The sequence below is a fragment of the Hyperoodon ampullatus genome (assembly GCF_949752795.1).
Source record: "Hyperoodon ampullatus genome assembly, chromosome: 2".
NCBI classification, from domain to species: Eukaryota; Metazoa; Chordata; class Mammalia; order Artiodactyla; family Ziphiidae; genus Hyperoodon; species Hyperoodon ampullatus.
In genome coordinates this window covers 101,522,528-101,547,500 of record NC_136915.1, presented here as the reverse complement: position 1 = coordinate 101,547,500, position 24,973 = coordinate 101,522,528, and the positions used below count along the sequence as shown (strand labels likewise).

Here is a 24,973-nt window from a genome sequence, read left to right as displayed (position 1 = left end):
ATTGACATGTATGCCATCTGGTGGCAGTTTCTCATAATAGCATTTAAATTCTATAAAAATTCTGAATACTTCTATAGAAAACCTTGTTATACCATTTTTTTGTAAACAGGAAAAATATCAATATTCTTAATTCTATAAGAATGAAGAAGAGATACTAAAATCTTTGTGATTTTTACCTGCTCTGCCATTGAATCTTTGGCATGTCAACGTGCTTTATGATGTTGTATATTCTATGTAAAACAAAAGGCAAGAGTTATGGAGAAAACAATCCAAAGCTTCCTAAATTAATATAAGATGTTACATTATGTTAACTGATACTCATTGACTTAATCAAAATACCTTTGAGCTTTTAAAAGAAACGATAACTCTTGAAGAAGAATCAAAATCCTCCTGGGTTTCCAATTTAGGATTAGAGAAGTTATGTTGTTTTCTCCTTGAGTGAACAGATACCAGCTTAAATATATTAATGATGCTTGACATAATTTGTATCAAGATTAGAATATAAGAATTTTCTTTGTATTTTTCTAATTAAACATTTTGATTATATTTTGGGCATTTTGGATAGCAACTTCTCCAAGAATAGATGATGAAATTCCCCCTCCACTTCCGGAACGGACACCTGAATCTTTTATTGTGGTAGAGGAAGCTGGTAAGTACAGTTCAGTAAGTGTAAAATAAAGTGTGGATTAACTATATTACTCCTTAGGTCCTCTCAATATTCTGTGTGCTATTGCTGAGTAACAATTGCTCTCTAAAATTACAGCACTAAAATTGAAACATATTTACTTTTTTTACAGGAGAATTCCCCCTGGATGTTCCCAAATCTTTATCTTCAGCTGTGAAGGTAAAAATTGGAACATCACTAGAATGTAGTAGAATATCTGAATCAAAGAAATTTGATGATTTGGTAAGACTTAGACCAAGCAAGGTCAATAACTTTTTTCTGACTCTACTCACTTGGATTCAACGGACTATAGTCCTATTCCTTATATATATATTTTTTTTCCATAAATTTACTTATTTATTTATTTTTGGCTGCATTGGGTCTTCGTTGCTGCACGCAGGCTTTTCTCTAGCTGTGGTGAGCTGGGGCTACTCTTTGTTGCGGTGCACGGGCTTCTCATTGCGGTGGCTTCTCTTGTTGCAGAGCGTGGGCTCTAGGCACACGGGCTTCAGTAGTTGTGGCATGCAGCCTCAGCAGTTGTGATTTGTGGCCTCTAGAGCACAGGCTCAGTAGTTGTGGAGCACGGGCTTAGTTGCTCTGCGGCATGTGGGATCTTCCCGGACCAGGGCTCGAACTCATGTCTCCTGCACTGGCAGGCGGATTCTTAACCACTGCACCACCAGGGAAGCCCCTTCCTTTTATTTTAACACCCATCACTTAGTAAATCCTAAGCGGATACTATTTATAAAACAATGTGCTAGAGGATGTGGGGGATAAAAAGATGTATAGACACAATTATTGCCCTTAAGAAACTTATAGTTCAGTAGTGGGGATATAGCATGTGTACACAAGTCTTTATTTTTGTCTGTATTTATTATAACAAGGCAAATATAATCAATGCCATATGGAAGATAAGAACTTTGAAACTGTGAGAGATCCCTTCAGGTTGGAAGTGATCAAGGAAGACAGTGAAAGAAGAAACATTTGACTTTATTCTTTAAGGACAGTTAAGGCAAAAATAATTGTTTCATAAGTAGATTGCTTGTTCATAGCAGTCATCTGGTAGGCTGTTTCTTGTTAGCTGTGATAACATAGAGAGTAGTTTTTTAAAAAAAATAACAGATGTCTATATTATTTAAGATAAACCTTTTGGAATAATGTTCCCTGCTTCTAGAAGAAAAACCTGTACCTTGAACAATCTGTTATTCATTAGTATATAATTCTATGAACCAACTGTCTTAAAATTTCAGAGATCAGAAAAGGAATTAACTAAAACATTTAAACACGCTTACAATTGCAGTGCTGGTGGGCAAATATTCCCTGCCTTTTAAATTACACTTTAAAAAATTATTTTATTTATTTATTTTTAGCTGTGTTGGGTCTTTGTTGCTGCGTGCGGGCTTTTTCTAGGTGCGGCGAGCGAAGGCTACTCTTCGTTGTGGTGCATGAGCTTCTCATTGCGGTGGCTTCTCTTGTTGCAGGGCATGGGCTCTAGGCGCATGGGCTCTGTAGTTGTGGCTTGCAAGCTGTAGAGCGCAGGCTTAGTAGTTGTGCCACACGGGCTTAGTTGCTCCGTGGCATGTGGGATCTTCCCGGACAAGGGCTCAAACCCATGTCCTCTGCATTGATAGGCGGATTCTTAACCACTCACTGCGCCACCAGGGAAGCCCTTAAATTACACTTTTAATGTGCTAGTAACTGTTACTATTATTGCTAATGGTCTTTATCTTAACAACTCCCAGAGTAAAGAATAATCACTACTTTTTCAGTGTCATGAAGTAATTTCAGTGGCAACAACCTTACCTGGAATTAAATTTTCAGGGAAATGTTCTGAGTAGGAAGGAAATAACTATAAAAAGGATCAATTTAGGACCAATATTCATGACATATACAAATCACTGTAGGAGTGGGTGATTCTTCACAGTTCAGCACATTTATAAATTAGGAAAAATAGGGTCAACATTTCATAACTATCTCTATTGGTATATGAAATGTAATTTTAAAATGCTATTTATTGCTTTGAGTTTATAGATTTGTATAGATGTTCTTCTTTCACTTTGACTTTCTTTCTTTTTCAGAGTGTAAAACCTCAGAGTCCCAAATCAGGTAACAAATTTTCTTTGGCTTTAGATGACATTTAGCCCTAAGAATTTGTACTGCAAGAATGGCTCATTAAGTTTAGAGTAATTCACCTCAGGAGATGGCATGGTTTCCATAATAGCTTCCACTATTTATTGATTTATTTCTAGTTTTCCTAGGCTAGTAGTTTTGTTTTGTCAAGGGCAAAAGGAAGACAGGATTTTAGAATTCTGCTCCTTGATATATAGCCCTAAAACAAACAAACAAACAAAAAAACCCAAAGTATTTTAGATACAATCTCTTAAAACTTTGCAGCAGTTCCATTTTACTGGTTTTATCATTGTTAACAGTGTGATTCTAAAAAGTTATTTCTGGTCACTTAGGTCTTTAACTTGCCACTGCTTCTCTAGTACTTTCTTGCTTGTTTTATACATTGAATAACAACATCAACAACAAACATCCTTTGAACACTGATGGGTACTTTACATACATTATAACAGGTAGTAGTTGCCCTTAACACATTTATTCATATTAACATATTGCTCAAATACGTAAATAAGCAGTATAACATAGAGGTTAAAAAGCATGAGCTTTGGTGTCAGGTAGACTTTCATTCAAATCCCCAGCCTACCAATAGTTATCAAAATCTATGACCTTGGTTACATTATATACTTTATCGATTTTTCTCACTTATAAAATGAGGATAATAGAACTCCCCTTCTAAGAGGATTTTTGTGAGGATCTAGTGAGATAAAGCATATAAAGCTTTTAGCACAGTGGTTGTCAAATGATAAGCTCTCATTAAATGTTACCTATTATAATTTTTATTAGGTAATTATTAAATGAACATTTCCTAAGCAAGTTCCGTGTGCCTTATACAATGTTAGAATAGGCAGGATATTTAAGAAAGGGCACTGCTTAATGGTTATATATGTATTCAAATTGGGTAGACAAAATTAACACTCACTTGGAACCATTAAGTGATAATCTATGTGGCACTGATTATCATCACCAGGAATCTGGAATAAAGAAAGGTATCACTGGAGTGGTTAGGAAAGGCTTGAGTAGGTGAAAGAAATTTAAGAATATGGATAGAGGAAAAAAGAGGGAATTCCAGGAGCAGGGATCAGAGTAACAGTGACTAAAAGGTAAAAATAAGCATGATGGGTACAGAGAAATGGTAAGTAGGTTAATTTAATTGCAACAGAGGTTCTATTATAGGGAAATATGGAAAATAAATTTGGATAGATAAAATGTGGGAAAATTCTGAAGGACTTAAAAGCTAGGCAGATGAAATATCCACAACAGACAAATCTATGTATAGAGAAAGCAGATTTGTGGTTGCCAATCTAATCTGGAGGGAATGGGGAGAGACTGCTAAATGAGTGTGGAGTTTCTTTTTCAGGACAATTAAAATTTTGGAACTAGGGGCTTCCCTGGTGGCGCAGTGGTTGAGAGTCCGCCTGCCGATGCAGGGGAAGCGGGTTCGTGCCCCGGTCTGGGAAGATCCCACATGCCGCGGAGCGGCTGGGCCCGTGAGCCATGGCCGCTGAGCCTGCGCGTCCGGAGCCTGTGCTCCGCAATGGGAGAGGCCACAACAGTGAGAGGCCCGCGTACCACAAAAAAAAAAAAAAAAAATTTTGGAACTAGATGGTGGTGATGATTGCACATCACTGTGAATGTACTAAATGTCATTAACGGCAAATTTTGTTACGTGTATTTTATCACACACGAAGCTTGGCAGAAGAATTTAAATTTAATTCAGTAAGTAATAAGCATTGTAGGTTCTTCATCAGGGGAGTATTAAGATGAAAATGGTATTTTGAGAAGGTATTTGGCAGGATATCGCTACCTGAAAGTTACAGTCTCATAATATTTCCTAAAATCAAACGGGAAGGTGATAAGCTACTTCAGAGTAGTTATCAAATATTTGTCAAATGCCTACTATATGCCAGTTATGGTATTAGGTGATGGAAATAAGTATTGCACTTAATTTTTGCATATTACCCAGCATATAAGGAATAAACAAGAGAACTTGCTTTATAGGTAAGTCCTAAGACGTGAAAAACCCAATGACCAAAGACAGATAAAACTCTAGCACTTAACCACATACTCATTTTCAAAAGACATTAATAGGGACTTCTCTGGCAGTCCAGTGGTTACAACTCTGTGCTTCCAATGCAGGGGGTGCGGGTTCGGTCCCTGGTCAGGGAACTAAGATCCCACCTGCCACGCGGTGTGGCCAAAAAATTAAAAAAAAAAAGACATTAATAAAGTATATAATTATACTTAGCGCTGTATAATGAGAAGCATACATCAATAGAACACCATTTGTGTCTCTAGGACTTACATTGTGGGAAAATAGCTCCATTATTTAAAATTTTTTATCATGGAAATTTTCAAACACACAGTTTAAATCTACCATAATAGCAGTAATCACACTAATAAAGTTAATAATAATTCCTTAATATTATCTAATATCCAGACTTTGTTCAATTTTCTCAAAGTGTCTCAAACATGTCTTTTTACAGTTGGTTTATGTGAAGCTGGATTCAAACAAAATCTGCACATTGCCTTTGGTTTATATGTTTCTTAAGCCTTTTAAAGTTTGTAACAGTTTTCTCATGCCATTTATTTGTTGAGGGAATGGGCCATTTGTCCTTAAGATTGCTAATATTCTGGATTTGGCTGTTTGTATCCTCATGGTTTTATTTAACATGTTCCTCCATCTCCAGGATTCTCTGTAAAATTGTAGTAAGATTAGAAGCTTGACTAAATTCAGGTTCAATTTCTTTTGAAGAATACTTTTGAAGTGAGCTACAAGTTTGTGATGAAGCATAGGCTCATTGGCGAAAGAGCTAGAATAACAAAGTTCTTGAGGCTCCAGTCAATGTTCAGATAATTTTTTATTTGGCTGTTGTAGGTTAATATTGAAAAATTGGAAAAGTTATACAATACCAAAAAGGGGTTTTTAAAAATAATTTTTTATTGGAGTATAGTTGATTTAAAATATTGTGTTAGTTTCAGGTATACAGCAAAGTGAATCAGTTATACATATACATATATCCATTCTTTTTTAGATTCTTTTCCCATATAGGCCATTACAGAGTATTGAGTAGAGTTCCCTGTGCTATACAGTAGGTCCTTATTAGTTATCTATTCTATATATAGTAATGTGTATATGTCAATCCCAGTCTCCCAATTTATTCCTCCCCCCCCTTTGATGACCATAAATTTGTTTTCTACATCTGTGATTCTGTGTTTTGTGAATCAGTTGATTTGTACCATTTTTTAGATTCCATGTATAAGCAATATCATATGATTTTTGTCTCAAAAAGGGATCTTGACTTAGGACTTTTAATTGATGAAATTTTTTTTTTTGCTTTGTTGTATACTCTTTTCATAGATAGACACCAAGATCGTTCTTCTTCCCTGCCACCTCCACTGCCAGAAAGAACTTTAGAGTCCTTCCTTGTTGCTGATGAAGATTGTAAGTGGCAGTGCTCTCTCAAAAAAGTTATAAAAATGAGACCATTAAAGGTTAACAATAAAGTAGGATCTAAATGGAAAAGGTACAAAGAATGATTAAATAAGATAAAAATAATACATTTAGGGGCTTCCCTGGTGGTTCAGTGGTTGAGAGTCCGCCTGCCAATGCAGGGGACACGGGTTCGTGCCCCGGTCTGGGAAGATCCCACATGCCGTGGAGCCGCTGGACCTGTGAGCCATGGCCACTGAGCCTGCGCATCCGGAGCCTGTGCTCCACAATGGAAGAGGCCACAACAGTGAGAGGCCCGCGTACCACCGAAAATAATAATAATGATAATAATACATTTAAAAATCCCATAATGCATTGCAAAAATAATGAATAAAAAAGTCAAGCTAAGAATTACTGAATATATACCTGTATACAATCTGAAGGCTTAAGAAGCTATGCAACAAAACACTTTTTTTTTTAGGTATGCAAGCTCAACCTGTAGAGACTTATTCTACTAGCTGTCGTAACACCATGGAAAATTCAACATCTTCAAAACAGACATTGAAGACTCCTGGAAAATGTTTCACAAGGAGTAAGGTAAAGAAGATAGGAGTTTATGGAAATATGCCAGAGGCTTTCCATTACTGAAAGTCTCCCTACCCCTGCCACTCCAACCCCGGGCCACCAGCATTAAGATGAAAATTAGACTAAATATTTTCACTGATATTCACTGTTGGTCTCACAACGATCAAAATTAATGTAGGGAAACTAAAAATTTTTTAAAAACCCAACAACTTAAAGCATGCCCAATAAAACTATCAACTTTTTTTCCCTGAAACTAGACAAATTGATTCCAAAGTTCATATGGGGGGAAAAAAGAGCAAGAATAGTCAGTAAACCGAAAAAAAAAAAAAAAGTAAAAGCAGTGAAAGAAGGGTAGCTTTATCCGATATTAAAACATCGTAAAGCCTCAATAGTTAAAATGGTAGGATATTGGTGTATGAAAAGAAACACATACCAACAGAGCAGAAGGAGAACTTCAGAAATAGATCCAAAAATGTATAGGAATTTAGTATATGATGAAGGGAGCCTTTCAAGTCAGGGAATAAAGATGGATGTTTTAATCACTGTTGTTGGTTCAACTGGATAACAACCTAGAGGGAAAAAGGTAGGATCTATACCTCACAGCTATACCAAGATATATTCTAGTTGGATAAAAGTTTTAAATGCTAAAAAACAAAAAACCAACCCATCAAAGTACTAAAAAAACCTGGAAAGGTTACTTTACAACCTGGGAGTGGGAATGATCTTTATAACTATGATTCAAAATCCAGAAGCCATAAGAAGGGAGATTTATAAATTTAACTAAATAAAACAGAAAATTTCTGCATGGTAAAACAACAACAAAAAATCACCTTAAAAATCAAAACACAAAGAACAAATTGGAGAAAAAAATATCTGCAACTGGCATCATAGTCAAAGGACTATATTTCTTTAATATTATATATTTCTTTAGCAATTCATAGATAATAATAACCCTAAAAGAAAAGTGAGCAAAAATACATGATCTGATAATTCAAAGATAAGTAAATGTGCATGATCTGACCTTTAAACATTTGATATGTTCAACCTCACTCATAATAAAAGAAATATGAATTAAAACCACAGTCACATACTGTGTTTCATGTTTCAGAATGGCAAATTCCAAAGTCTGACTACACTCTTTGTTAGGAAGGCTATGGGAAAATAAGCACACTCTTGCACTCTTGGTGGGAATGTAAGTGGTATAACTTCTATGGAGGACAATTTAGCAATACCTATCAAAATTACCAATGCATACATCCTTTGACCCAACAATTCCACATTTAGGAATTTATCCCACAAATATGCTTGCTCATATATGAAATGAAATGTATACCAGGTTATTCATTATACCATTATTTATAAGAGTAGACAATTGGGAACATAAATGTTAATCATTAGGGGAACTGATTAAATAAATCATAAATCATGGTATATGCATACAATGGAATTCTATGCAGCTAAAAAAAGAATGAGGACTCTCAATATACTTTTATATATTTTATTAACTTTTGCTTAAAAGGGTGAAAATATGATCTATATTTATATTATATATTCATAAGTAACTTTGGAAGGATACATAAAAACTAACAACAATGGTTACCTGTGGGGGGAGGATCAGAAACTAGGTAGATGGAAAACAAAGATGGGAGCATTTTTACTAGGATATTTTGAATTATAAATAATCTATATTTAAAAACTAAATAAAATTTTTCAAAAAAATTTATTAAATATCTATTATATAGAAGATTACATTTCTAAGTATTAGGAAAATAGAAATGTCATAAAGGACATCTAAATGTCCTTGAGAAGAGTACAGTTGATCTATTAGAATGCCTATGTAAGAAACAACATGAAAATTATCAAAAAGTAAAATACTATGGAACAAACTGAAAACATACACCCTGAGGAAATGTGAAGAAAAGAAGAAATCTGGGTAGCTTCCTAGAAGAGGTTAAGTTAGAGACTTCACCATAAAGGAGGCAGAAGACATGGGTTTGCTGAAAGAGGGAGAAGAAAGTAGCATGGTTAACAGTATGAAGTGAACCTCAGTAAACTGAGTACAGAAAATGACTGGCAAAATTTTTTGGCCTGAATGGGAAGGGCAATGTATCACAGCTATCTTCAGAAGCCATTGTGGGTCCTGGAATGGTCGCCTAGTAAAGAAGACAGGTAGGAACTCCATCTTTCCCTCTGACACAACAATAGCACTATTTCTAAATAAATAGTGTGATTCTTATATGGGTGGAAAATGTAGCAAGATAAGATCAAGTGGAGACTTTGCACTGAATTAAAAAATGGCAAGATAGAAAAATAATTTTGTACATTTGATATCCATTTTTAAAGAAATTAATCCTTTTGACTGAAATCTATATTTCTAGTTGATTAAAGTATTTTGGATTTCACAGGGAAAAAACTCACTTTTTCCTTTTCTTCATTTTGTAGAGTTTGAAAATTTTGCGAAACATGAAAAAGAGTAAGTTTCTTTTACTTATTTTTAGAATACACATACCACTTTCAATATTATGTAATTTTTCCTTACATAACCACTCTGAAAAAATGAACAATATTATTCCTAAACAGAACCTTGTTAGGGTCCTATGTATCAGAACAATCACCCCTAGGCCTTGTAGTCTGCTAGGTTCCACAATGCTAATACTGGGTAGGGAGTAAGGGGAAAGAAAGTTTCTGTTTGATACACAGGAATAATAGTATGATGTTTGGCACTCTCTACCCATGGTAAGATACCATCATACTAGTGTGTTATTTAAAATTCCCAGCAGTCTAACCTCAGATGTACTTTCTTTGAAAGTAGTCATAGCAAAGCATATTGTGAAACAAATGTGTTGATTCAATGAAATAAGCAAAGTATTGACACATTTCCATTTTTACCACGTATTATTAGCAATAAAAGTCTGTTGCTTACTGTTTTTCCTATATTGTAATAAAAACAAAACCCAGACTCCTGAAACTGTGGGAAACTGATTATCTTAGAAATTTCTATTTACAACTACAAAGTATATAAAACGTGGTGGTATATTTTTTACAAATTTGATCCATTGGGTTAGTCATCAAGGACCAAACAGCTATTTGGTACTATACTGGTATTTAGGGTGGGACAAAGAGCACTGAGAAAACTTGATTTAAGGTATAATCTAAGTAAGAAGGTTTATAGCTGAATCTTACTCTTTTCACTCTATCTCCCTGTCCATAAACTTGTGCTAGTCTGCTTTCATTGCCACCACACCTGATCTCTGAAGTGAACTGATTTCTTAACTATGATGGGCTGAAGCATGACTGGAAAATATACTCTTTCCTCTAAAGTCAGTCAAAAGAGAATTTAAACACTGCAAGAGGAAATTATAGTATATAACATAAGAAATAAAACAGCTAAAAGCAAAGAAATGAGTAACTTGAATAGCTAGCCAAAGATTGATTTGATCAGCTTAGTTTATGAAACACCCAGTTTTCTTTTTTTTTCAAATTATTATTTATTTTTGGCTGCGTTGGGTCTTCGTTGCTGCATATGGGCTTTCTCTAGTTGTGGCGAGCGGGGGCTACTCTTGGTTGCGGTGCACAGGCTTCTCATTGCGGTGGCTTCTCTTGTTGAGGAGAACAGGCTCTAGGTGCGTGGGCTTCAGTAGTTGTGGCGCACGGGCTTAGTTGCTCCTCAGCATGTGGGATCTTCCCGGACCAGGGATGGAACCTGTGTCCCCTGCATTGGCAGGCGGATTCTTAACCACTGCACCACCAGGGAAGTCCCTACAGTTTTCTTTCTCTAAAAAAAAAGCAGAAAACAAACCCAAAAAACTTTCTTTCTCTAGCTCCAAACCTGTCTTGGGGATATCAAACAAAGATACAGAAACTTCAGGTAGATTTAGGTTGGCATAGTTGTGAGATATGGTATGACTGTCTGAGACTCTGAGTTTTATTTCTAAGTAAGAGCTCCCAGGTCATTCTCTAGATTTATGCTAATTTCTATTTCTCAGTTGCCTTCACCCTCTGGTCTTCTGTCCTTAAATTAAGAACAAAATCTGGCCCCCAAAATTGATCCTGAAGCTTTAGACTTATCTGCCTTTACTTGCATGTGTTCTCTTCCCCTTCTAGATGGTCCATGCCTCCTGAGTTCTATATGTTCTCCCTTTAGCCTGGATGACTTACTGGTCCTACTTTTAACGAAATTAGGATTCTTCACCTGTTGTTTTAAGTTAGCATCTAAGCCTGGTGTCAGGCTCTTTCTTTCATTCATTCATTCAATGAATATTTGTTGAGTGCCTCCTATGTGCCAGGCATTCTGCAAGGCACTGGGTATGTGATGGTGAACAGAACAGTGTGAATTTGGTGTGTTGTAGGCACTCAAAGGAAGCCATCATAGCTGCAGGGTATTAAGAGGAGAGAGGAGTAAGGTGTGTCCAAAAGATGGTAGAGATGAGAGGTAGTTAGATCCTTATGGGTCATGTTAATGACCCAATGGGAAGTCACAGAAGAGTTTTAGACAGAGATGTTACATGATCTGTCTTTTGAAAAGATCATTCTGGCTGCTGGTGACAAGAGTTGAAGCTGTCAGCTATGCCACCTGATGCCTACTTTTGGTGGGAAACTTTAGCTGCTAGGAAATCCTTCATTTGCAAGTGACAGAAAACCCAACTTAAGCTAGCTTAAGCAGAAAAGGGGAATTTATTGGCTTATGACCAAGAGTTCAAATGATGTAATTAGAGATGTAAAATCTCATTCCATATCTCCTAACTTTGTTTCACTCTGTTAGCTCACTCATAGGCAGGCTTTTACCATGTGATTTCAGGCTTATGATGAAAAAAATGAGCTCTTTCCTGGTTGCTCAAGCAACAGCCTGATGGATGACTAGTGTTGATTGGGCCTGATTGTCTTGGCTAAACCTAAACCAATTATTGCCAGTATATTTAATGCTTGGATTAAGAGGATAGTGTCATACCTAACATTCAACAATTGTTACATGTGGACGCTGACCAATAAGGAATGAGGTCAGACCTAAACAACTGGTGTGACCATGGCAAAGTACCAGCTGACAGCCCTAGTCATAGGTCAGCTCCTTCATCTAAGGGTTGAATGAGCTCCACGAGAAGTATGGCAGCTGAACATTGGAGAGGGGTGGTTTCTTAAAGGAAAATTCAAGTTCAATTATCAGAAGAAGGAATTAATGCTGAGCAGGCAGCATAAAAGTATCTATGACATGGGCTTCCCTGGTGGCACAGTGGTTGAGAGTCCGCCTGCTGATGCAGGGGACACGGGTTTGTGCCCCGGTCCGGGAAGATCCCACATGCTGCGGAGCGGCTGGGCCCGTGAGCCATGGCCGCTGAGCCTGCGTGTCCGGAGCCTGTGCTCCGCAACGGGAGAGGCCACAACAGTGAGAGGCCCGCTTACCGCAAAAAAAAAAAAAAAAAAAAATATGGACCATGTTTTCACTGGATTGTTTTCAGAATTGGGCAGATACTGATACATGAATATATTAAGGTGCTGGGAAGATAAATATATTTTTAAGTCTGCCTATAGGTAGCTAAAATAGCAAAACAAAGCAACATAACAGTGCTTTTGGGCAGATTCTGGGCCTAACTAGAATCATCCATAATGGGAAAAAAGTAGGCTAGAAAGCGAAGAAAGATATTCCAGGCGTAGAGGATGGTGGAAGAAAAATCACAGACTTGCCACGGTTGAGCTAATGTGGAGAACAAATTATTTAAAAGTGTACTTAAAAGCGATCAGAGTGCAAAGTAAGATGCAGTTGAAAGCCAAAATGTAAATCCCAGAAAAAGTTGATTCACAGTAAAATGGATTGTATTCCTGTATCCTTTGGTGATTCTCTCTAGTGTTGGGTTTATTATACAAACAATCTGTTTGTAAAGAAAAGAAAACTTAAAAAAATACGCACACAAAAATGAGAAAATTATAGTGTCAACTCATTTGTAAACATCTATGTTTTGTTACATTTGATAGCAATATGTTTATCTGGAAGTATTAATTAATTTGGAGGAAATGTGTAATCTCAACAATTATGTGGTCTGAGTCTGTATCCATTCTTTCCCTTACATTTTTTTCTTTTGATTCTAGGTATCTGTAATTCTTCCCCATCAAACAATCCTGCAGACTCTGTTCAGTCAAATAACTCCAGCTCCTTTTTGAATTTTGGTATGTGTGTTACTTCCCAGCAGAATTAAAAAAATATTTATCTTAATTATTTACAGTATAAGAGATACAACTTTAATATGATTTAAGTTTGCATGTATAAGTCCTTATGTTTATATTCTTTTTCATGCCATTTATCTTTTTATTTTTGACCTCAGCTAACTCTTACATCTTACATAGGCCTGAATTGCCTAGCATATATGGAAAATAAAACTAGGTACCAAATGATCATGTTGGCATGTAGTAAATGAATGTGAAAGCCAAATGAAGAAATTATGAAATGACATAATACTCTAGTTCATATCTAAGCAAAGTTATAAAAAAATATACAAGTGTGATGAAAAGAACAGAAGATGCTGCTATCTAATCTTGTGTAACTCATGCAACATTAGGTGCCGAAGCACAATTCTGACAGTTTAAAGGAACTGTTTGCCCAATTGCTCTTTAGTATAAGCTATAAATTTAAAACAATTTTATATTAAGCATTCCATTATTCTATATAACATAAATTCATGATACTATTTAAGGTAGTATTATGTATACTATAATTTTTGTAAGGAGTATAGCAAATAATATAGGATATTACTACTAAAAATTATTATTAACCTAAAAGCAGACCCCCTGAAAAGGTCTGGGGGACCTCCAGTGGTCCCAGGGACCACATCCTGAGAACTGTTGCTCTATGTATTGTCCTTATCTGAATGATCAGAATTGTTGCTGCCACGTTCAGATTGCAGGTGGCAAGAAGATGAGAGAAAAATGTGGAAGAGGTGTGGCCTCCTTTTCTGGTCTTAAGGCACTAGCCTGGAAGAGGCAACATTATGCCGGCTCACATTCCCTTGAAAAGAACTTATACATGTGCTATATCCAAACTGTAAAAGACACTGGGAAATGCAATAATGCTGGGCAGACAGTTTCCCATATACTATTCTATTCCTGAAGAAGAAGCAAGGAAAAATTTTAGTGGACAGGTAGCAATCTCTGCCGCACTTGGGGTTATGGTTCCTATCTCACCATGGCAAAGTATTCAACTAGACTCTCTGGATCTGTTTCTTGGGCTTTAAAATTTTTACTTGGATTACATTAACTCTAAGGTTTAAAATGTTATAATTAGGAAAAAGTTATTATTCTTATGAAATCATTTAGTTAAAAAGTTCATGTAGAATATTATATAACCTATGAAAAAAGCACCAAACTTTACCTGGAACACAAATGTTCCTTGCTTCCTTCTTTTCTCTCAGTCAGAGACACCACTTGAATAACTCATGGCCCATATAACTTTACAACAGTCTGTGATATAATATGAGGATAAAATATTGTACAGCTGTCTCCATGTTGTTTCTTCTCAAAGTTGAACATTTTATCTACTTAAAAAGCAGCACCTAATTTTTTCATTGGTTCTCTTTTATAAAAGAGGCATTATAAGGGCATTTTACTCAAAAAGTACTTAAATTAGAATGAAAAAAATTTGTGGTTTATAAACATTTTTATTTTTCCTGAATTGTCCTACATGCAAAAAAGGTAGCTCACTACTGTTCTAAACTATTGAGTATTGATCAGTGAAAAACACTGAATGTAGCTATTCCTCAAATTTCAGATACCTAGTACTTATGTGTTATATTCTTACTTCTATTCTCAGTCCACTTCGGTTACAATCAAGCTATCTGGACTGAATGGATAATTTTGTGACTATTGTGTGAAACTATTGAACCTGGAATATATTTCCTTCTATCTTCTTATTTACCACTCAGAGGAGTGAAATGTGCAGGAATTAGGCTGTGCGCCCCCTCCCCCTAATTTTTTTTTTTTTTTACCACCACTATTAATAAATTTTAGTGGATTTCTTGTTTTTATCTTCTTTTCATTCCCTCTTCCCTAATCTCCTTGTCTTCCAGTTCTGGCATAGTTTTTGGTGTTTCAGATTTAGGCAGTACTTGAGTAGTTACTATGTGCCAGGCATTGAGCTGGGTGCTTTAACCAGCTGATCATTTTCATCAGTTCTATAAGGTATATAATTCCCACAATTTTATAAGATGATGAAATTAATCATCTTTGAGTTTTCCATTCTCTGTTTTCCCTTTGTATTTCGATTCTTTCATTGCTCAATTTGAGCCCTTAAAGTTGCTAAGTGTAAGAGTACCTTGAAAATATAACGCTATCAAAGAAAAGTCATATGTTGCTAAAGTGATTAAGAACCTACGTCATCAACCTGCATATATTCTGAAGGCATCCAGAAATAGCCTTCATTGGTTATGCAAAATTTCCTCATCCTCCTTCTGTGTGTGTGGGGGGGGGGGTGGGGAAGGCCTGGAGGGGAGTGTTTGAGGAGAGAGAGAAATAAAAATAATTAACCACTTAGTTTTATTATTAGCTTTTCAGGATTGTTTAATACTTTATTTTTTCTAATCTTTTCAAATGTAATCTCTGAGTAAATTGAGGGCTTTCTGGGTCAAAGTAGAAGTACAACTGAATTTAATACAATAATTTTCTAAAGCAATAGCGCTTATTTTTCTGAAATTTAAATTCCCCAGTTTTGTTTTTCTGATGAATGGGTGGTGGGTGAAAAGACATAGATAAAGGATATTATTAAACAACCCACCCCAACAATCAGCTTAAAAAATGGGCTAAGGAGTTGAATAGACATTTTTCCAGAGAAGGTATATAAATGGTCAACAGGCACATGAAAGGATGCTTGACATCAGTAATCATAAGGGAAATGCAAACCAAACCCACGAGATATCACATCATACCTATTAGAATGGCCATTATCAAAAAGACAAGAGACAAGTGTTGGTGAGGCTATGGAGAAAGGGCAGCCTTGTGTACTGTGGTGGAAATGTAAATTGGTACAATCGCTATGGAAAACGGTCTGGAAGTTCCTCAAAAAATTAAAGATCCAGCAATCCCACTTCTGAATATATATCTGAAGGACATGGAATTATCTCAGAAGAGATATTTGCACCTCATGTTCATTCCAGCATTATTTACAATAGCCAATTCATGGAAACAACCTATGTGTCCACTGACAGATGAATGGATAGAAAAGATGTGAGAGATATATGTATATGGTTGACCCTTGAACAACACATGGGGTTAGCAGTGCAACCCCCTGCACAGTGAAAAATCCTCGTAGAGTCGTACCAGTCCTAAGGGGGATTGGTCCCAGGACCCCCGTGGATACTAAAATCGAAGGATGCTCAAGTCCTTTACATAAAATGTCTTAGTATTTGCATATAATCTACCTACATCTTCCTGTTTACTCTAAATCACCTCTAGATTAATTATAATACCCAGTATAATGTAAATGCTATATAACTAGTTGCTGGTGTGTGGCAAATTCAAGTTTTGCTTTTTGGAACTTTTTGGAAATATTTTTTCGAATATTTTTGATCCACTGTTGGTTGAATCCACAGATGTGGAATCTGTGGATGCAGAATCTGAGGATAGGGAGGGCTGACTCTATATATACATACATGACTATCTGAATTATTATGTATATATATATATATATGATATTATTCATTCACAAAAAAGAAGGAAATCCTGCCTTTTGTGACAACATGGATGTTGGGGGAACTACCCTAAGTGAAATAAATCAGACAGAGAAAGACAAGTACTATATGTTCTCACATGTGGAATCTAAAGAAGTTAAGCTGATAGAAATACAGAGTAGAATGGTGGTTGCCAGGGGCTGGGAGGTGGGGGAAATGGGGAAATGTTGGTCAAAGGGTACAAACTTCCAGTTATAAGATGAATAAGTTCTGGAGATCTAATGTACAGCATGGCAACTGTAATTAACAGTACTGTGTTATATACTTGAAAGCTGTTAAAAGTAAAATCTTATATTGAAAAGAAAAATCTTAAAAAATCACCACACACACTAGTAGACAATTATGTGAGGGGATGTAGGTGTCAACTAACCTTAATGTGGTAATCATTTCACAATATATACATGTATCAAATCATCATGCTGTAACCTTAAACTTACATGTCACATGTAAACAAACATATGTCAATAATATTTTGATAAACCTGGGAAAAAAGAATACTATATGCTGAATTACCAAAGGCTATTACAATCATCTAATTATTACCATTATTAAATTTATAAGTGTTCTACAAATTTAAAATGTTATTAGTATTCTAGTGTTATCATTTAAGCACTAACATAATTACTAGAATGCTTTTACAAAAAATTACTAAATTGATCAAAGATGCTGTCTAACCTTTTAGGAAAAAATCCATGTATTTGCACATATTATAATACACTCTAAAATCCAAGTGTTCATTTCTGTATAAGAAATCTTTCTTTTTTCATTCAATTTTATTTTTGTTCCCAGGTTTTGCAAATCGTTTTTCAAAACCCAAAGGACCAAGGAACCCACCATCAACTTGGAATATTTAACACAAGTTTGGAAAATCAGCTGCAAGTGAATCTGCAAATGAAACTACTAGAATATTGCTAGCTAGAATAAGTGCTGTATATTCATAATATCTACAATGAAGATACGGTAATGTGTTAATAGCATTTAAAAGCAATATGCAAATAAATGTCAGAAGTTTTACATTTTCATCTCATTTACACCGGGTTGGAAAGCACAAATAGGAGTTTGTCATTTAAGCTATGTATAGAGAATGCTGTATGAGAAAGTTTTACAATGGACTTATTTTTCCTTTTTGGAAGTTATTTTTAGTCTACTTTACTTTCCTACATAAATATAAACTTTAAAAGATTTGTAAAAATTGGATCTCAATTAAATGTCTATATTTTCAGAAGTTACCATAAAAAATGTTTTGAAAAATCTTACCTGTGGTTACAGTATAAAATTATTGCTTGTGACAATGACTATTCCCTGGGAATTATTTTTGCCTAAATGGAGTATACATCTTTCCAAGTGCTGTGGGAAACAAGAGTAGTAAGAAAAAGAAGTTATATTTAAAGAGAATACAATATATATGTAATGACAGTAATCAGTTTTTCGTTTGGATATACCAAATAACAAGATGTTCAAGCACATTCCGGACAAGGTTTAGCCAATGTTATTCAGTTACCAAATCTAGAAGAATAATCAACAAAGTAGCTATCTTTTGGTGGCATTTTTTTTTTCATTTCAAAGGTCCTATATAAACATGTACAATTTATATCCAACTAACTAGAGGCACTACTAGTTAAATTTTTTTTTCTATATGAATATGGATCTGCCTTATCTTAAAGTTGATCTTTCAAATCTAATTTTATGTAACACATAAGTTAGTGGGTAATTATTACAAAGGATTCCTCTGACATCCTAATGACTTCACTTAAAGAGTTCATAACTTTCTAAAAAATGAAATACTTAAACAGCATTTGTTCTTCAATATTTTTCATTAGGAATCCCAGTGAAGGCACACACTGGATGAAATATTACCTGTTTATTGTAGTGTAATGTACACAAGAGGTGCTCAATAAACTTTTTGGTTTTTAAACTAACTTTATAGTGTTCATCGAGCTGAGTACTTTTCCAGGTACTAGTGTCATCAAACCACAGAGATTTTATCTGAGTACTTTATTGTAATCAATTATTTCCAAATATCTTTATCAAGGCGGTAAAATGTAAAGTGACGATCAAATTGTAAATAAATTTCTGGGCGGACACCTTGGTGAGTAGTGACGATTTCTGGAGTGTTCTCTGGTAGACACACTTCTCAAATTTATGCAATCGTATACTTACGATTTGAAAAAAATCTTATTAAGAAATTTCAAAACATGTTTTTCCATCTAGAATTTTCCCGTAATTGTAGGGAAGGATTCAAAATAATGGATGAACTCTATACATTTCCAGGCACTAGAGGGGATGCGGCTCGACGGCGAGGTGGGCGGCGCTCACCAGGCTCCCAGGCAGTTCTTGCACCTGCCTTGTCGCGCCTATACTTGTAACCATAGCAATCAGTGGCCAGGAAGAGGTTCAGAAATGTCTGATTTGCAGCTCCGTTCGATTTTAAAGCAAAATCGCCCTCATTTGACATATTACCAAGTTCCTTTTTCCTCTGCATCTCATCGTTTGTCCAGGGGTAAAAGGCCGGGGATTCTTGTACCTCACAAAGGTTATGAGAGGAATAAGAAATTGAAAAGTAACTATGGAGACCAACTCCTCCGTGTAAAATGACGAAGGGGCACACGGAGACGATAATGGGAACAAGCCGACAGACTGAAAGCCATTAACATTGTTTCGGCCGTTAAAGCGGTTGGCGGCAACTCTCCGCCCAGCGGCGGTTGCGTCGCAGCCCGAAGCGTGACTCGGCGCACGCTCCCTTTCGGCTCCTCGGCTCACCGAGCCAGCGACGCGGCGGGGTCGCGGAGAACTACCGCTCCCGTGAGGCTCTGCGCGGCCCAGAGTGCTTTACAATAGAGCTCGGTTGGAGGGCCCTGCGGAGAAGCTCCGGGAAGTACTGCTTCCGGCCATGTTCAGCTTTGGACGAAGAATGGCCGAGAAGCGGAGAGTGGGGGGAGAGACTCCAATGCCCAGCGCGCCGTGCGCGGGCGGCGCTTGCGCGGTACGCCGACGGGGGGGCGGTCGGGCCATTTAAATGTGTGTTTGTGGGTGAAATGGCTGCGCAGGTCGGAGCGGTCCGCATAGTACGGGCGGTGGCGGCGCAGGAGGAGCCGGACAAAGAGGGGAAGGAGAAACCCCACGCTGGGGTCTCGCCGCGGGGAGTGAAGCGGCAGCGCCGAGCGAGCAGTGGGGGGTCTCAGGAGAAGCGGGGGAGGCCGAGCCAGGACCCCCCTCTCGCTCCCCCTCACCGGCGGCGTCGCAGCCGCCAACATCCCGGGCCGCTGCCGCCAACGAATGCAGCCCCAACCGTCCCAGGCCCTGTTGAGCCTCTGCTCCTGCCGCCTCCGCCGCCACCTTCGCTGGCACCCGCCGGGCCCGCTGTCGCTGCCCCGCTCCCGGCTCCGGGCACTTCGGCCCTCTTCACCTTCTCACCCCTGACGGTGAGCGCGGCCGGGCCCAAGCATAAGGGCCACAAGGAGCGGCACAAGCACCATCACCACCGCGGCTCTGATGGTGACCCCGGCTCCTGCGTTCCGGGAGAGCTCAAGCACAAGGACAAGCAGGAAAACGGCGAGAGGACTGGAGGGGTGCCTCTAATCAAGGCCCCCAAGAGAGGTGAGAGAAGCCGAACTGCCCCGAGCTTGGGCTCTATCTAGGTCTCTCTCTGTTGCAATATCCCGCCCCTTTAGCCCTGAAAGACTCCAGCTCCCTGCTTACCTCCTGCTGCTCTACTCCCCTAAGCCCACTGGGGTGGATCCTGGATTGCAAACCGTTGACACCGTCTGACCTACTTGAAGCTTCTCGCTTCGAGGCCGAGCTGTCAGTTACTAACCCCCTTACCAGTCCCCCCTCCCCGAGCCTTTACCAACGTTTGTTTTCAAATTCGCCAGGGTTTCCGCGCCGCGCGGTCCTTGGCGTGGGATTTAGTAGGTGGGGTATTGAAAACTGCCTGTCTAAAGTAAAGGCTTGTTGCTGAAATCCCTCTTTTCCTTGTTTTCTTTGATGGAAAGCTTGAATATTCACTCTCCTCTGCCCCACAGTATTCACGAGTATGGTTTGGGGCTTTAAGGAGTTTGAATTTGTACCGAGATTAGGCTCGACTCACTGGTTGCCTTAGCTTCTGCAAGGTGAGATATCGAACGCAGTTTATCTTGGTTCTTTTTTATGTGGAAGTAAAACTCATTTTTAATTTTCATATGAAATCTTAATTTTCAGAAAACGGATAGGGAAGGTTTTCTCTTCCCTTTGATCCTAGAAAATAGGACCAACCAAGCCTCTGAAAACTTAAGTAGGAGATAGTAGAGACAAGAATTCTAGTTGCTTTTTCATCTGCCCGGTGCAACAGATTGAGAATTTATTTATTTCCAATAAACTCACTAAAGTCAAGAATATTTAGCCCAGAAAATGTAGGACTATCTGAGTGTGGGTTCTAGAGAAGTTAGATTGACCAAAATTGCTGTTTTCATATTCCCAAGTACCTGTAGCATTTATTTACTTTCTCTTTAGAAGAAGGGTATGGTGGGGGGAGGGAAAAGAATTTTGATTATGCCATGTGTTTTTACTTTGTATATGATTTTATATAATTTGTTAGAGTTGTCTCCTCAAGAAGAGTTTAAAATATTTCCATGTTTCTTAGTACTGGGGCAGTTATTACGTGTTAATGAACTAGTCTTTCAATCTCAAGTTTGGTGAGTCTTGGATTTCTTCCACATATTTGGTCTTAACCTAGGGCTAATTAATGTGTGTGTGTGTGTGTGTGTGTGTGTGTGTGTGTGTGTGTGGTGCTACTTCCAGGTAGTGCAGTTTGTTGCAAATAATTGCTCAGTAAGTTTTTATTGAATTGAACTAAATCTTTCTTCCTTTGGTGGTATCCAAGTTTTATCCTCAGGAGTAGAATTTGTGCCAAACTGACAGGAATGCCAGTTTCCACCACTAATATGCAATGATCTTGCTCTCTTTTATTTGTGTCTGTATTTTTCACCTTCTCATTTCATGTGTGTATGTGTTTTTGTGTGTTTCAACTGTACAGAGCTAGAGGGAATCTTAGAGATCATCCAAGTCAAATTTGTATTGTTGAAGAGTGAAAACTGAGGCCTAAAGTAGTGAAGAGACTTGTCTAGTCACAGTTAATTAGTAACAGGTACCAAAAAAAAAAAAAAAAAAAAAGAATCATTGATCTAATAGGGAGTAGAACCCAGGTCTCCTGAATCTGAGTTCAAGCTTCATCCTCCAGCTGCATGATGTTGCTTTCTCTGTTTGCTATTCATTTTTTCCACTTCTTTGCTTATCTTTTCCCTGTGCCTTGGCATCAGAGTGGCAGTAGCCGTCCTATTAAGAATTTCTGACCTAGCCCCCTTTTATGGGAGGATAGCGGCAAATACATGTATAATAGTTCATAACACAGTGTGTGTCTCTGAAAATTGCAGAGGTCGTGTCTTTAAAAAACAAACAAAAACAAACTTTTAACCCAGTGCTGCCTGACAGAACTTTTCTATGATGATGGAAATGTTTTCTATAAACGTGTTGTCCAGTATGGTAGCCATTAGTCATATGTGGCCCTTGAACAAACCTTGAAGACTTGAAATGTGGCTAGTGTGACTGAGGAACTTAATTTTTAATTTTATTTCTAATTAATTTATAATTAAATAGTCCTTTTGGCTCTTGGCTACCACAGTGGACAGTGCAGTCCAAGCATTTGTGGTTTGCTAGTATGTGAAGGAGGAAAGTGGGTTAAGATTAGGTCATTTAAACATTTTAACTTTTAAAAAAATTGAGATATAATTGACACATAATATTATTTTTAAGTGTACAAAGTAATGATCCATTATTTGTATATATTGCAAAATGATCACCACAATAACTCCAGTGTAAACATTTTGACTTTTGAATGAGAGACTGTTGGATTATATATTCTGGAGGAAAAGATTCCCTTGCCAAATATGTTGGGGAAAAAACAATAGCCTCCTAGCTATATGACACACACTGGCATTTTAAAAGTTCTGAGAATCTTACAGAAAATAAACTGGTTTAACCTTTGTTTAATCCACGCTTTTGCACTACACTTTGATGGATACCTTTTGTTTTTCCACTAAATATCTTTATACTCGTTATAGTGATGTGCTGGAGGCATGCCTCTGGAGTCAATCTGAGTTTAAATCGTGCCTCTACCACTTACTGTGTGACCATGGACAAATTACTTTAAGCTCTCTCAGTTTCAGTTTTCCTGTCTGTAAAATGGGGTTGTGGTATTTCTTTTATAAGATTGTTTGTAGCTTAAGTGAGACAATATGTGGAAAGCACTTAAGTGTCTGGCTGTTATTAAGTACTGTTAAAACTGCTTTTTGTTATTTTATCACGCTTGATCCTTGAAACAACTCTAAGATTAATAAGGAGAGTGGCTAGACCCTTGTTATTTACAGAACTATGTCTTCCCTTCCCTTATCCGCAGGTTTTCAGAAACTCTTTTAACTTTTTATTTTGAGATAATTATATGTTCACAGGAAATGGCAAAAATAGTACAGGGAGGTCTTTACTCTTCACTAATTTCCTCCAAAGGTTACATCTTACGTAACTATTGTATAATATCAACACCAGAAAATTAACAAATTAACATTGGTACAATGGTGTGTGTATAATTTTGTGCCATTTTAACACCTGTAGATTAGTTTAACTACCACTGCAATCAAGGTACACAACTATTCCATCATCACAAAGATCCCCCTTGTGCTTTCTCTTTGTAATCTTAGAACTTCCTGTGTCTCCCCACCTTCCCCAACCCCTAGAAACCACTAATTTGTTCTCCAACCCATAATTTAGTCATTCTGAGGATGTTACATAAATGGAATATATATGGTATGTGATCTTTTGAGATTTTTTCCCACTCAGCATATCCTTGAGATCTATTCAAGTTGTATGTATCAATAGCTCATTTTTTTTCATTACTGAGTAGTGTTCTATGGTATGGATATACCACAGTTTAGTCACCTGTTGAAGGACATTTTGGTTGTTTCCAATTTGGCCATTATGAATAAAGCTTCTATGAACATTCATGTTCAGGTTTTTGTGTGGAGGTAAATTTTCATTTTTCTCTGAATGCAATTGCTGGGTCATGTGGTTAAGTATATGTTTTGTTTGTGTTTTTGTTTTTGGAAGATATCGCCAAACTATTTTCTGGAATATCTGTACCACTTTACATTCTCACCAGCAATGTATGAGAGATCCACTTTCTCCACATCCTTTCCAGTGTCTGGTATTGTTACTATTTTTATTTTATCTGTTTTAATAATGTGTAATGATACCTCATCGTGGACTTAAGTTGCATCTCCCCAATGGCTAGTGATACTTAACATCTTTTCATGCCATCATTTGCTGTCCATATAGTCTCATCAATAAAATGTCTCTTTAGTTTTAGGCCCATTTTCTAATTGAATTCTTTGGTTTTTTACTATTGAGTTTTGAAAATTCCTGATATATTACAGATATGTATATTCTTTATCAGAATAATGGTTTGCAAATATTTTCTCCCACCCTGTTGTTTGTCTTTCCATCCTCTTAACAGGGTCCTTCAGAGAGCAAACATTTTAAATTTTGTTAAAGTCTAATTTGTTGATTTTCTTTTATAGATTATGCTTTTGGTGTCATGTCTGAGGTCCCAAGACCTAGGTCCCATAGATTTTCTGCTGTTGTTTTCCCAAAAGTTTTATTTAACTTTAACTTTTACATTTGAATCGCTGATCCATTTGAGTTAATTTTGTATAATGTGTGTGGTTTAGGTTGAGGTTTTTTTTTTTGTTTTTTTGTTTTTTTTGTTTTTTTTGCCTATGATATCCAGCTGCTCCAGCACCTTTTGTTGAAAAGACCATCCTTCCTCCATCGAATTACTTTTGTACCTGTGTCAAAAATCAGTTCCACTACCTATTTTTGTACAACCTTTGAGCTAAGAATGGTTTTTACATTTTAAATGGTTGGAAAAAACCCATGACATATGAAATCATATGAAATTCAAGTTCAGTGTCCAGAAATAAAGTTTTATTGGGACACCACTCCACTCATTCAATTGTATTGTCTCTGGGAGCTTTTGCACTACAGCAGTATAGACAGTAGTTGGGATAGATGATATGGCCTGCAAAGCTTATGATCTGGCTCTTTGTAAAAGAAGTGTGCTGATCCCTGAGATAGATCATTCAGCTGAGAGACCTGTTCCTGTACACCAGCCCGACAGTACTCAATCCAAATTCATGTATAAGTTAATTATAAATTTTGATTCCAGACATTTGGAGTTGCTCATAAATAGTTGAAACAAAAATTTAATCTGTAAATGCTAAGGTAAACTTGCTTCATATGTAAAATGGGAAGTATTTTCGAAGAGCTGAAGTGTCACACTTCAGCTTTTCTAGTTAGTATATGATAGAACTGAATCTAGAACCCAGTTTTTTTGACTCATGGTCCAGTTGGCTTTTCACTTTCCACTAAGTACAT

The 24,973-nt window shown here is 37.1% G+C and overlaps 2 protein-coding genes across 5 annotated transcripts in view; both read left to right on the top strand.

The window, feature by feature from the left end:
- Window positions 1–17,367, top strand: part of PTPN22 (protein tyrosine phosphatase non-receptor type 22) — a gene marked incomplete at both ends in the record, with an annotated part of 77,973 nt that extends 60,606 nt beyond the window's left edge. For 3 of the 4 annotated variants that reach the window (XM_079728421.1, XM_079728418.1, XM_079728420.1), the window contains 8 exons: window positions 566–649; window positions 798–928; window positions 2,743–2,770; window positions 6,150–6,233; window positions 6,703–6,818; window positions 9,249–9,279; window positions 12,888–12,965; window positions 17,303–17,367. In XM_079728421.1, coding sequence (XP_079584547.1) covers window positions 566–649; window positions 798–928; window positions 2,743–2,770; window positions 6,150–6,233; window positions 6,703–6,818; window positions 9,249–9,279; window positions 12,888–12,965; window positions 17,303–17,367 — 617 coding nt within the window. The remainder of the gene's footprint in view (window positions 1–565; window positions 650–797; window positions 929–2,742; window positions 2,771–6,149; window positions 6,234–6,702; window positions 6,819–9,248; window positions 9,280–12,887; window positions 12,966–17,302) is intronic. The other variant, XM_079728419.1, reaches the window with a different exon arrangement.
- Window positions 17,368–19,403: 2,036 nt separating this feature from the next.
- The window catches only part of RSBN1 (round spermatid basic protein 1), a gene marked incomplete at both ends in the record, with an annotated part of 39,108 nt that continues 33,538 nt past the window's right edge, over window positions 19,404–24,973 (top strand). The window contains 2 exon segments of the mRNA XM_079698727.1: window positions 19,404–19,445; window positions 19,447–20,110. Of these exon segments, the coding sequence (XP_079554853.1) occupies window positions 19,404–19,445; window positions 19,447–20,110 (706 nt within the window).